General features: G+C 45.5%; 1 protein-coding gene across 9 annotated transcripts in view; it reads right to left on the bottom strand.

Annotated features, from left to right (window-relative positions):
* The window catches only part of BRD4 (bromodomain containing 4), a 225,180-nt gene that overhangs the window by 90,928 nt on the left and 121,179 nt on the right, over window positions 1-13,073 (bottom strand). For all 9 annotated transcript variants that reach the window (XM_077838392.1, XM_077838391.1, XM_077838398.1 and 6 more), the window contains one exon: window positions 9,860-10,178. In XM_077838392.1, coding sequence (XP_077694518.1) covers window positions 9,860-10,144 — 285 coding nt within the window. In that variant the 5' untranslated portion in view covers window positions 10,145-10,178. The remainder of the gene's footprint in view (window positions 1-9,859; window positions 10,179-13,073) is intronic.

Genomic DNA, 13,073 nt, shown 5'->3' with positions numbered 1-13,073 from the left:
ACGCTCAACCTATGACCCATAGGCCATACATGGCCCACTAGATTTCATAAGGCCCATGGCCTGCTTCAGCACAATATACTAATGGCTGATTCATTAGTGTTTTGTCATGATATTTACATAATTTTAGTTTACACAAGGAAGTATGTAGAATCTGTTTGGCCCACACAAGGTTGTGCATAGGTTTATGTGGCCCTCTTGTGATATAAGGTTGGGCACCACAGCTCTAACCAAACCCCTGGGGAGCTTTCACATGAAAGCTATATTCTCAGAACTCCTATCTATCACAGAGTGCTTGCCTCAGCCACCACCAAACACTTTACAGTAACTTAGGCTGATGTAAATCATCTTGGGATCTGTTTGTGCATAAAATGGTCTTTGGTCAACGTAAGCGCTCCATTACGGTGATGCAGTAAAACCACCTCCCTAAATTGCACTGAGCCATGGTCGATCTACTGAGGTTGACAGTGAGTGTAGATGCTGCATGATATATGTCACAGACTCAGACTTCAAGGTCAGAAGGAATGATCGTCTAGTCTGACCTCCTGCACATTGCAGGCCACAGAACCTTACCCATCCACTACTGAAATAAACCACAAACCTCTGGCTGAGTTACTGAAGTCCTCAAATGATGGTTTTAAGACTTCAAATTACAGAGAATTCACTATTTACACTAGTTTAAACCTGCATGTGACCCATGCAGCAGAGGAAGGCGAAAACTCCCAGGGTCTCTGCCAGTCTGACCTGGGGGAAAATTCCTTCCTGACCCAAAATATGGCAATCAGTTAGACCCTAAGCATGAATGACCAGTCAAATACCTGGGAAAGAATTCTCTGTAGTAGCTCAGAGCCCTCCTCATCTAATGTCCCATCTCCAGCCACTGGGGATTTTTGCTTCTGGCAGTCACAGATGGGCCACATGTAGTCCCATTATCCCATCCCCTTCGTAAACTTATCAAGCTCAGTCTTCAAGTCAGTTAGGCTTTTGCCCCCACTGCTTCCCTTGGAAGGCTGTTCCAGAACTTAACTCCTCTATGGTTAGAAACCTTCACCTAATGTCGAGCTTAGACTTGCTGATGGCCAGTTTACATCCATTCCTTTTTGTGTTGACACTGGTGCTAAAATAACTCCTCTCTCCCCCTGGTATTTATCCCTCTGATGTATTTATAGAGAGCAATCATATCTCCTCTCAGCCTTCTTTTGGTTAGGCTAAACAACGCAAGCTCTTCAAGTCTCCTCGCATAGGTAGGTTTTCGACCCTCCAGCAAGTGTTACACAACGACCAACAGTGACTGCTCTTGGTCACATTTGTGAACTCCACTGCCCAACCATCAAGACCAGAAGACACTCCCTTACCCTTTAAAATCTCCACATATTTTTTAAATGCCAGGGATCCTAGAAATCCGTTTGCCACCGAAAAATGTGGCATTTTTATGGAGAATCTTTAGTTTTTACATTTTTAAAAACGTATACTATGGAACCCTGATTGTCCAATCTAATTGTGACCGGGGCCAGAGTAACGGAATTTTTGATTATCCAATCAGAAGAATGGGCGGGGCTTAGTCTGTCCGCCCAAAAATTGTAAATATATCAATAAAACCTGTTCAACTGATACCTATATATATTATGGTTAAGGAAACTGAAGTTCAGCATTTCATTTTAATTACAGAAAACCCCCAAGTTTTTATGTTTTTATCATCGGAGAATTTTAAGTTATCACAGAAAACTAGGATCCCTGCTGATAGCCAACCTCGGTAAGCACATCTAGAAGCTCTCCTTTGTTGTGTGCAACTCCCCAACCAACCATGCTGGCTCCGTAGACAGGAGGTATTGGACCCACTGGGCCAGAGGGAAGAAGAGGCTGTACAGACACAGCTATGGACCAGCCACAGAAAGGTAGACAGGTACGAAAAGATTGCACAGCTCATGCAGATGAAGGGGTACAACAGGGATCAGCAGTGGTGATGTGTGAAACAGAAGGAATCATGGAAGGCATACCACAAGGCCAGACCTGTTGCCTTTACACCAAGTTGCATGACATACTTGGCAGAGACCCCCACTAACCACCGGATACCGCTGAGGAGCCCAAGGCAGAGAACCCTGCCTTGAACAGCGAGGAGGAGGACAAGTACTGGGGGGAGAGGGGTCCAGCTATGCCACAAACCAGGACCAGTTTGAGACTCTACCTCAGTTTAGCCAATGTCACCAGCTGAGCACGATGGTGCCTGGACCAACACTGAGATAGCAGGACAAAGGTATTGACTTTCCATTGTTTTACTTGTTCAAGAAGAGGCAGTGGTACCACGGAGTGTGATAGAACCAGGCCAGTTAGGTACAACAGAGTAGTCCTGTTGGGATCTAGGAAGTGGGTGGGCTGAGGTCACGCAGATTGAGACCCGCTGGCAGAGGGTCGTCCTCCCCCTGAGTGACTGGGGTCAGACCTAGGGTCTCGATCTCTGCGAAGATGGAGGGGTTCCATCGGAGGCCCCCTCAAGGAGGGACTCTGGAGGAGAGGTGGTGCTACCCTCCATTGCTGCCACGTCATCCGCAGCTAGCTCCAGTGGGTGGGATTCACCTGGGGGAAAGGCAGAAGGCTCAGTGTCGGTGGCCCCCTTACTGGTCTTTCAGGGGGCCTCCGCATCAGATGGGAAGAGTGGAGCTCGAGCCTTCCGCCTGGCCACTTCACCTGCACTTGGACCCAGCCCTCCATGACATCATCTGTGGGCTGGAGGACAGGGGTTGGGCCGGGGGGCAGGGGCAGTGGTGGTGGGGGGGGGGGGAGGAGCGGCTCTGTCCGCCGGGCAGCCTGGAGGTCCGGCACCCTGCTGGGGCTCGGAGGTCCCAGACGCTCCTCTGTGCCATGTCCCTCTCCCATGCCCAGTGCACCCTCCTCCACAGGCCCCTCCAGAGTACATGCAGCAGAGGCGGGTCCTGCATAAAATCATAGAATATCAGGGTTGGAAGGGACCTCAGGAGGTCATCCAACGAGACATGGAGCCATTGATCACTACCCATTGAGCCTGACAATCTAGCCAGCTTTCTATCCACCTTCTAGTCCATTCATCCAGCCCATACTACTTTAACTTGCTGGCAAGAATACTGTGGGAGACCATGTCAAAAGCTTTGCTAAAGTCAAGGAATAACATGTCCACTGCTTTTCCCTCATCCACAAAGCCAATTATCTCGTCATAGAAGGCAATTAGATTAGTCAGGCATGACTTGCCCTTGGTGAATCCATGCTGACTGTTCCTGATCACTTTCCTCTCCTCTAAGTGCTTCAGAATTGATTCCTTGAGGACCTGCTCCATGGATTTTTCCAGGGACTGAGGTGAGGCTGACTGGCCTGTAGTTCCCCGGATCCTCCTCCTTCCCTTTTTTAAAGATGGGTACTACATTAGCCTTTTTCCAGTCGTCCGGGACCTCCCCCGATCGCCATGAGTTTTCAAAGATAATGGACAATGGCTCTGCAATCACATCCGCCAACTCTTTAGCACTCTCGGATGCAGCGTATCCGGCCCCATGGACTTGTGCTCGTCCAGCTTTTCTAAATAGTCCTGAACCACTTCTTTCTCCACAGGGGGCTGGTCACCTCCTTCCCATGCTGTGCTGCCCAGTGCAGTAGTCTGGGAGCTGACCTTGTTCGTGAAGACAGAGGCAAAAAAAGCATTGAGTACATTAGCTTTTTCCACATCCTCTGTCACTAGGTTGCCTCCCTCATTCAGTAAGGGGCCCACACTTTCCTTGACTTTCTTCTTGTTGCTAACATACCTGAAGAAACCCTTCTTGTTACTCTTAACATCTCTTGCTAGCTGCAACTCCAAGTGTGATTTGGCCTTCCTGATTTCACTCCTGCATGCCCGAGCAATATTTTTATACTCCTCCCTGGTCATTTGTCCAATCTTCCACTTCTTGTAAGCTTCTTTTTTGTGTTTAAGATCAGCAAGGATTTCACTGTTAAGCCAAGCTGGTCGCCTGCCATATTTACTATTCTTTCTACACATCGGGATGGTTTGTCCCTGTAACCTCAATAAGGAATCTTTAAAATACAGCCAGCTCTCCTGGACTCTTTTCCCCGTCATGTTATTCTCCCAGGGGATCCTGCCCATCAGTTCCCTGAGGGAGTCAAGTCTGCTTTTCTGAAGTCCAGGGTCCATATTCTGCTGCTCTCCTTTCTTCCTTGTGTCAGGATCTTGAACTCGACCATCTCATGGTCACTGCCTCCTATCCACTTTTGCTTCCCCTACCAATTCTTCCATGTAGCAGAGAAGGGGTAGGGGTGGGGGGTCTGGCCCAGCCAGGGAAGTAGCTGCAGCAGAGGCAGCAGCCCCAGCAGCAGGAGCAGCAGCCTCCCACCTCCCTCCAAGGCAGAGGGCTATGGGAGAGTCGTCAAAGGCAGAGCTACTGGCCACTGGAGAAGCAGGTTTCTGTTCCCTGAGTGACCAGAGCAGGGGCTGCACTAGAGCATCCAGGAACCTGCTAGAACCAATTAAGACAGGCAAGCTAATTATGACACCTGGAGCGAATTAAGAACATACTAGAATAAATTATGACAGGCAAACTAATCAGGACACCTGATTTAAAAAGAACCTCCCATCAGTTAGTGGAAGGTGTGCAAGGAGCAGGAAGTGAGATGGCATGCTGCTAGAGGACTGAGTACAAGTGTGATCAGGCTTCAGGAAGAAACTCCTGTGGTGAGGATAAAGGTGCTGGGGGGAGGCCATGGAGAAGTAGCCCAAGGAGTTGTAGCTGTCACACAGCTGATACAGAGGACATTGTAGACTGTTGCTGTCCACAGGGCACTGGGCTAGAACCTGGTGTAGAGGGCGGCCCCGAGTTCTCCCCATCTCCATAACTCCTGATCGGACACAGGAGAAGTTGACCTGGTCTGTGAGAAACACCAGAAGGGAAGGTCTAATTTGGAAAGGGATCTGGCCTGTCCCCGACCCACTAGATAGGACAACAGACACTGTGGAGATTGTTCTCCATTTCCCCCCAAGCTGGCCAGTGATGAGGTTAGCTGAGTGAACGGCAGGTTTGAGCCTCTAGCAGAAGCAGCCAAACTGAGGGCTGCCGTGAACCTCTGAGGCGAGCAAATCTGCCAAAAAGTGCAGGACCCACTAAGGCAGAGGAGGAACTTTGTCACAAGAGGTAGAGTTATTTGCTTTTCGGTCCCTGGCAGAGTTAGGCACAGGGTAGGAGCCCATGTGGAGCAGTTTATGTCCATAAGGACATATCTTTTGTATCCTCCTGAGAGGCCTCATGATGGTACTCTGCAATCCTCTCCTAACAATATTTAGGGATGGTAGCCTTATTTCTTCTTCTCATGGTACTCCATGACTACTTCAGAAGGCACTGTTGCAGCCAATGAGCTAGCGGCACATGGGCTTGGGCAATTTTGGGATGCCAGCAGCAGCTGTGCTCTCTGTGCCCGTTTTACCCTCAGGTTGACTGTGCACTGTGTGAAGAAGTACTGATTTTTGTTTGTTTTTAACCTGCTGCCTATTAATTTCATTGGGTGCCCCCGGCTCTTGTGTTAAGTAAAGGAATAAACAACACTTCCATATTCCCTTTCTCCACACCATTCATGATTTTATAAACCTCTATCATATCCCCCCTTAGTCATCTCTTTTCCAAGCTGAAAAGTCCCAGCCTTTTTACTCTCTCCTCATGTGGAAGCTCTTCCATAACTGTAATCATTTTTGTTGTCCTTTTCTGTACCTTTTCCAATACTAAGCATCTTTTTTGAGATGGGGCGACCAACTTGCATGCAGTATTCAAGGTGTGGGTGCACCATGGATTTATATAGTGGCATGATGATATTTTCTGTCTTCTTATCTATCGCTTTCTTAATGGTTCCTAACATTGTTAGCTTTTTTGACAGCAGATGCACACTGCGCGGCGTTTTCAGAGAACTATACACGACTCCAAGATCTCTTTAGAGTGGTAAGAGCTAATTTAAAACCTATCGTTTTGTATGTATAGTTGCGATTTGTGTTTTCCAAATGTGCATTATTTTGCATTTATCAACTATTTTCTTGCCGAGTCACCCAGTTTTCTGAGATCCCCTTCTAACTCTTCACAGTCTGCTTTGCACTTAACTATCTTGAGTAATTTTGTATTGTCTGCAAATTTTGCCATCTCACTGTTCACTCCTTTTTCCAGAACATTTATGAATATGATGAACAGCACTGTTCCCAGTACAGTTCCCTGGAGGATACCACTATTTACCTCTCACCATTCTGAAAACTGACCATTTATTCCTACCCTTTGTTTCCTGTCTTTTAACGAGTCCCTGATCCATGAAAGGACCTTTCCTCTTATCCCATGATGGCTTACTTTGCTCAGGGACCATATCAAAGGCTTTCTGAAAGTCTAAGTACAATATATATCCACTGGATTACCCTTGTCCATGTGCTTGTTGACTCCCTCAAAGAATCCAATAGGTTGGTGAGGCATGATTTCCCTTTACAAAAGCAGTGTTGACACTTCCCCAACAAATTGTGTTTATCTAGGAGTCTGATAATTCTGTTCTTTACTATAGTTTTATCCAATTTGCCTGTTACTGAAAGTTAGGCTTACCGGCCTGTACTTGCCAGGATCACCTCTGGCGCTTTTTTAAAAAAATTGGTATCACAATTTATCCTCCAGGCATCTGGTACAGAAGCTGATTTAAATGATAGGATAGTTCTGCAATTTCATATTTGAATTCCTTCAGAACTCTTGGGTGAACACCATCTGGTCCTGGTGACTTCTTAGTTTAATTTATCAATTTGTTCAAAAATCTCCTCTACTGACACCTCATCTGCGACAGTTCCTCAGATTAGTCACCTAAGAAGAGTGGCTCAGTTATGGGAAACTCCCTCACATCCTCTGCAAGGACTGATGCAAAGATTTGTTTAGTTTCTCCGCAATGACCTTATCTTTTTTGAATTCCCCTTTAGCACGTTGATCGTCCAGTGCACCCACTGATTGTTTGGCAAGCTTCCTGTTTCGGATGGATTTATTTTAAAAAAAAAACCTGCTGTTTGTTTTTGAGACTTTGGTTAGTTGGTCTTCAAATTCTTTTTTGGCCTGCCTAATTATATTTTTACACTTGACTTGCCACAGTTTATGCTCCTTTCCATTTTCCTCAATAGGACTTAACTTCCACTTTTTAAAGGGTGCCTTTTTGCCTTTGACCGCTTCTTTTACTTAGTTATTTAGCCATGGTGGCACATTTTTGGTACTTTTACAATGTTTTTAATTTGGGTATACATTTAATGTAAGCCTCTATTATGGTGTTTAAAAAAAAATTCCATGCAGCTTGCAGGCATTTCACTTTTATGACTGTGCCTTTTAATTTCCATTTAACTAGCTTCCTAATTTATGTGTAGTTCACCTTTCTGAAGTTAAATTCTACCGTGGTGGGCTTCTTTGCTGTCTCCCCCCAACCCAGGACGTTAAATTTAATTATATTATGATTGCAATTACCAAGCGGTTCAGCTATATTCACCTCTTGGATCAGATCCTGTGCTCTGCTTAGGACTAAATCAAGAACTGCCTTTTCCCCTTGTGAGTTCCAGGACTTGCTGCTCCAAGGAGAAGTTATTGAATGGTGTCTAGAAACTTTATCTCTGTATACCATCCTTAGGTGATGTATTCATTAATATGGGGATAGTTGAAATCCCGCATTATTATTGAGATTTCTGGTTTTTACAGCCTCTCTAATCTCCCTGAGCATTTCACAATCACCATCTTGGTCAGGTGGTTGGTAGTATATTTCTACTGCTATATTCACATGGCGCTCTCTCCAGAAGAGCTCTCAACGGCTTCCCCCACCATTCTGTGGTGTTTTAGTATAGGCAGAGGGCATATTTTACAAACCCCCTTCCCTCCCTGCCTATGAAGGTGGTATGTGAGCCATGGGACTCTGGCAGACAGTGAAGTAGTGAGCATGGAGGCACAAGAGGCTTCAAAATGGCTGTATGCCAATTAATTATATTTACATTTAAAAATCTTCCCTTATAACATTACTGGGTATTACTAAACAGCACTGGAGCCCACAAGAAACATAGCTGCAGGCAGCCTGTAGGCTGTATGAGTACCAAGGCACTCCACTAAGGCCATGAGTATTTTAGCTTCCATCAAGGTCTATGCTAACTAATACAAAATAGCACAGATCAAGCAAGTGACTACACAGAACACAGCACAGTATTCTGAGTGGCAGGGAACAGTGAAGTCCAGGTTGGCAAATTCCTTGGCTCATCTTAATGATTCCTGCTGCCTGACAGCCAGAGAGATGAACTAACTAGTCTGGACTGGGGGGACAGGAAGGAATAGTATCCTAACATATTAAACAACTCAAAATATTTATTCCTAATGCATTTTCTGTCTATAAACCAGAAGGTTTATTATTCCTAATTATAAATACCCACCCCCTCCACAAAATGTGAAGACCGACTGAATCATTGAGAGTATACCCCTCCTTGTCTCCATCAACAAAACCATTGATTCAGTGATTGCAGAAGGAGGAAGAAAATACCCAAGATACAAAGGACTTCATATTCTTCATAGACATTGTGGCATTATGCCCCATATTCTTCATAGAGATATTGTTATATAGGATATGATTATGGCATAACTATGATGTATTTTATACAAGTTAAGACATGTTAGATATCATTGGAAAGGTTATGATTCACTGAATAGGATGTTATTTGTATGCATGCATGCATCATTTTGGTATCTGATGTTAGGAATACTGTCTATGCATCAATTACAGATGTGTTTACACCTGGGGAATGCCCAGTAGGCAGAATGCAATCAGTCTAGATGTCTCACTAGGAAGAGCCATTAGGGAGGACTATAGGTCTTAAAAGATGCCCACTGAGAAGCCTTCCAGGGGACAATGCAAACAGCCTCTGGGTTATGGCTGCAGGGAACTGTGACCAAGTCTCCTAGTACTGAACTCCGTAATAATACTAGTGTTTTTCCACTGACCAGGGATAAGGATCAAACTGGTAGACAAAGGATTCCTGCCATACACAAAAACTATTTAAGGCAGGGGAGTGAATCATTGTGGTTCGTTCTTCTTTGACTACCCACCCAAGAAAGAGGACTACTGGAAACACCTGAGAACAAGACTGGACTAGGGGAGAAGGGCTGAGCCCAGGCTAGCGGGTGTCTGGCCTGTGAAAGGAATATCTGGAGTTTTAAACTGCAAGCAAGTGCAGTTTACCTTCAAGAATCTCTGTAATCTTCCTAAAACAACTTTTAGAGTGAGAATTTGCTACTTATAACCATTTTTTTGGGTTTATTAAGTTTAGATTGCATGTTTGTTTTATTTGCTAGGTAATCTGCTTTGATCTGTTTGCTATCCCTTATCTTAAAATATCTCTTTTGTAGTTAATAAACTTATTTTGTTTGGTCTAAAACCAGTGTGTGGGGAAATCGTAACTTGAGGCAAAAAGCTGTGTATATCCCTCTCCACACTGAGGGAGGGGGTGAATTTCATAAGCTTATGCTGCACAGTTCTCTGTGCAGCACAAGATGGTACAACTGTGGGTTTACCCTCTTGATGGGGGTGGGTGTGCACTTGAATACTGGGCAATTCTAGCTGTGCCTTCCCATGCAACGCTGATCTCAGCATCTGTGTGTGTCCCTACCTGTATGTGTACTAGTAAAGTGCAGTCAAACCTGAGGGAGGGCTTGGCTGGCTTGCCTCAGCAATACAGGGTAAAGGGAGCCCAGGCTGGAGGGTCAAGCAGACCCAGTGGTACCCCAGTTCCAGGCAGCACCCCCGGGGGGGGGGGGGGGGAGAACCTGTCACAGACATGTAATGTTTAATCTGAGAAGCAGCAGCAGACTTCTCAATCTGTACTTACAGGGAGGTTTAGCTTGACAGCGTCCACAGGATGATGGAAAGGCCACGCAAACTGGTGTTTCCATAGTGTCTTGAGCACCACTTTGAGTAGATACTGCAGTTGGTTGGTCTGTCGCTTGGGCTTGTTAGGGTTGGAGGTCTCTGGTGGAGGGGGGTTAGTGCCTACAGTATTGCCTTGTTGGGGTTGGGTCTGTGCCTGTGTTGTAGACATTTGTGTAGTTTCTAGTCCATCCCCCATTACTGGTAAATTTCTCAGTCTTGTCCCAGGGCCACTCTCCACAGACATGCTATTGATCCCATCGCATTCCTCACCAGGCACTCTGTAAGGCAAATACAACAGAATTAACTGCAGGTTAGTTAAAACTGACAGTTTTCATTACTAACTACATATTGCTTAAGTACAAACCAGGAAATCACTGCATACTTTAAATTTACTGAGAATACTGGATGCACTTCTAACAGCCTGCAACCTTTGCAGGATAGTTCAGTAAAAGCCTTCTGTTGTTCAGTAGCATGTATTAGCCAAATGATTGGACATATTCCTAGATCCAAAGGCTGAAAAGGATATCCTGGGTCATTCAGTTGACTCTAGTTCCCCTCTTTTCACAGATGCACCAAGCCATTTTCTTCTATCACCTTACAGGATATATCTTATTTTTGTACTTGCCCATTTTAGAGTAAGTTTTTTTCAACAAGGAGCCCAGAAAGGAACAGAATACCTCAATATGAGTAGTCTTATTAATGCTGTGTAGAGAGAAATCACCTCCTCCCTGGTATCACAAATGAGAACCAAATTAGCATGGCATTTTTAGCTGCTACACAGTTAATGTTTCATTGCCTTTGCCACTTAAAGCCTTTCATTTTCTATGAAGAGCAAGAACCTTAATTATCAGATTTAAGCCCCTCACTATAAGAGTTCTTCTAACTTATGAGACGAGGCTGTTTTGGGTCAGGGTTAACACACACATTACTTAACCACAACCAACCACAACGTTTACCCTAGTGTAGATGCTGGTTTACACCTTTATATCTCAACAAGCTATACTGAAAATGCCATGGTTAGGTAGGAAGTAGCTAACATGTCAGCTAACCCAAATATAACTCAAATTTTTCCTAATTTAGGCAAACCATAGGAGACTCATAGCTAACAATTTCTGTGAAGTGTTTCAATCATATTATTCAGCAGTGACTAACCATTGAAAACTGCCCCAGGTGGCGCAGGCCAGGCAGCGTAGATGGGCTGGCTGGGGGAGGCTGACTGCCAGTCCCGCCCCTTCCGCTCGAGGCCCGGAGCCTGGCCTCCGTACCGGTAAGTGTTCCGTATTACTTTCATCCCTGGCCATGGATGACAGTAATGACAGGGTGGGTGAAGTAGTATCTTTTATTGTACCGACTTCCGCTGTTGAAAGAGAGAAGCTTTTGTCTCACAGAGCTCTTCTTCAGATCTGGCAAAGGAACTTAACGTCACAACTAAATGCAAGGCGGAACAGACGTAAGCATAAAGAGTTAACACACACTGCAAGAGACCATTCAAGGTGAAATGGACAGTTAAAACCTTTGCAGTCATAGAACAAAGGCAAGTGAGTGGGTTAGAAACTGTTGTAATAAGCCATAAATCCAGTCTCTTTATTGAGTCCATGATTTTTAGGGTCAAGTGAAGTTATGAATTTAACCATCAAAAGACGAGCTTGGGAGCTAATATGCAGGTTTCCTTTGAGGATAAGGACTAAGCTCTCAGATATGGAGAGACCATTTTATGAAAAAAGTGTTCTCCCACAGGTATTTTTGTTTTATCATTTTTCTGTGAGTTCATTTGAGAATGCAGTGATTAATTTTTTTCACCCACATAGATACTGGGGCATTTAGTTCACTGGATGAGGTACACCACGAGATAAGCACGTGTAGGACCCATGGATTTTGAAAGGTATGTTCTGAGGGGTACTGATCATTGTAGTAGTGGAGGTATGGCTACAGGTTTTGCATATGTTATGGCAGGGTCTGGTGCCACTGAATTGGTATGTCCTGTTCGGAGGGTAGCTTGCTTCTGATTAGCTTGAAGGGGTTGGGGGAGGGGGGGGGGTTGTATGAAGGCCAGAAGAGGGGATTTAGAAAAGATTTATTTCAAGATGTGGCCCACATCAAGTATGTGTTATAATTGTCTAATGATACCCCCTCCAGACTCCAGTGTGGGGCGGTAGATGACAAGTAGGGGAGTGCAGTGTTGTCGTCCCCCAACCACGTATTGAAGCAGGTCCTTTTAGGGTAATTGGGCAGCCCATTCCATGATGTAATCTACTTCTCTGGTGGAGTATACTTGTTTGGTAAACATGGTTTTAAGTGTGTTACAGTGTGTATCCCAGACTTTTTCCTAGAAACAGTCTATGGTATCTGAGTGCCTGGCTGTAGATAACATTTTTGGGGGTGTTTGGGGTGGTTACTGGATTTGTGAAGGTAAGTGTAGTGATCTGAGAATTTCTTGTATATAGTTGTCTGCAGCTGATCATGGAGTCCAGGAAGTTGATGCTGGTGTGGGAGAGTTTTAGCTCTGGTTTACGCCACGGGTCTCCAAACTTTTTGAATCGCACACCCCCCAGGGCCAGCCGAAGATGGAGCGGGGAGAGCCAAGCTGCCGCCGGCGTGCTGCCGAAGAATCAAAGGTCAGGAGCGCTGCTGCCGCCATGCTGGCAGCACTCCTTCGGCGGCACTCCTCCTGCCACGGTCTTGCGCACCCCTCTTTGGAGACCACTGGTCTTTGCTACGGAGTTAGGTCGACCTAATAATGTCAGTATCTACACTGCAAGATCCCTCCCGCTATGTCAACTTAGCTCCACCTCCGTGAGAGGCATAACACTTAAGTCAATGTAGTGAGGTCAACGTAACAGCAGTGTAGACAATGCATTCCTTATGTCGACATAACTGGCCTCCAGGAGGTGTCCCACAATGCTCCATTGTGACCACTCTGGTCACAGTCTTCAATTCCTCTGCCCAGCGGCCAGGTACACAAGAAAAAGCCCCTCCCCTATTAAAGAACCACTAATTTTGAATTTCCAGTTCCTGTTTGGTTGGTGTGGAGAGCTTGCGTGCCCAGTTCAGTATGCCAGCTCCACACTCCAAATGCGCTCCTGCCTGGACTACACAGGAGGTGGTGGATCTCCTGGGTCTGAATAACTGCATCTCCAGACACAGTTCAGATCCAGCCATAGAAATATGGACAT

The sequence above is a fragment of the Eretmochelys imbricata genome, chromosome 20 (assembly GCF_965152235.1).
Source record: "Eretmochelys imbricata isolate rEreImb1 chromosome 20, rEreImb1.hap1, whole genome shotgun sequence".
In the NCBI taxonomy this organism is placed as follows: Eukaryota; Metazoa; Chordata; order Testudines; family Cheloniidae; genus Eretmochelys; species Eretmochelys imbricata.
Note: the sequence above shows the minus strand (reverse complement) of the source record. Positions and strands in the feature narration are given on the sequence as shown.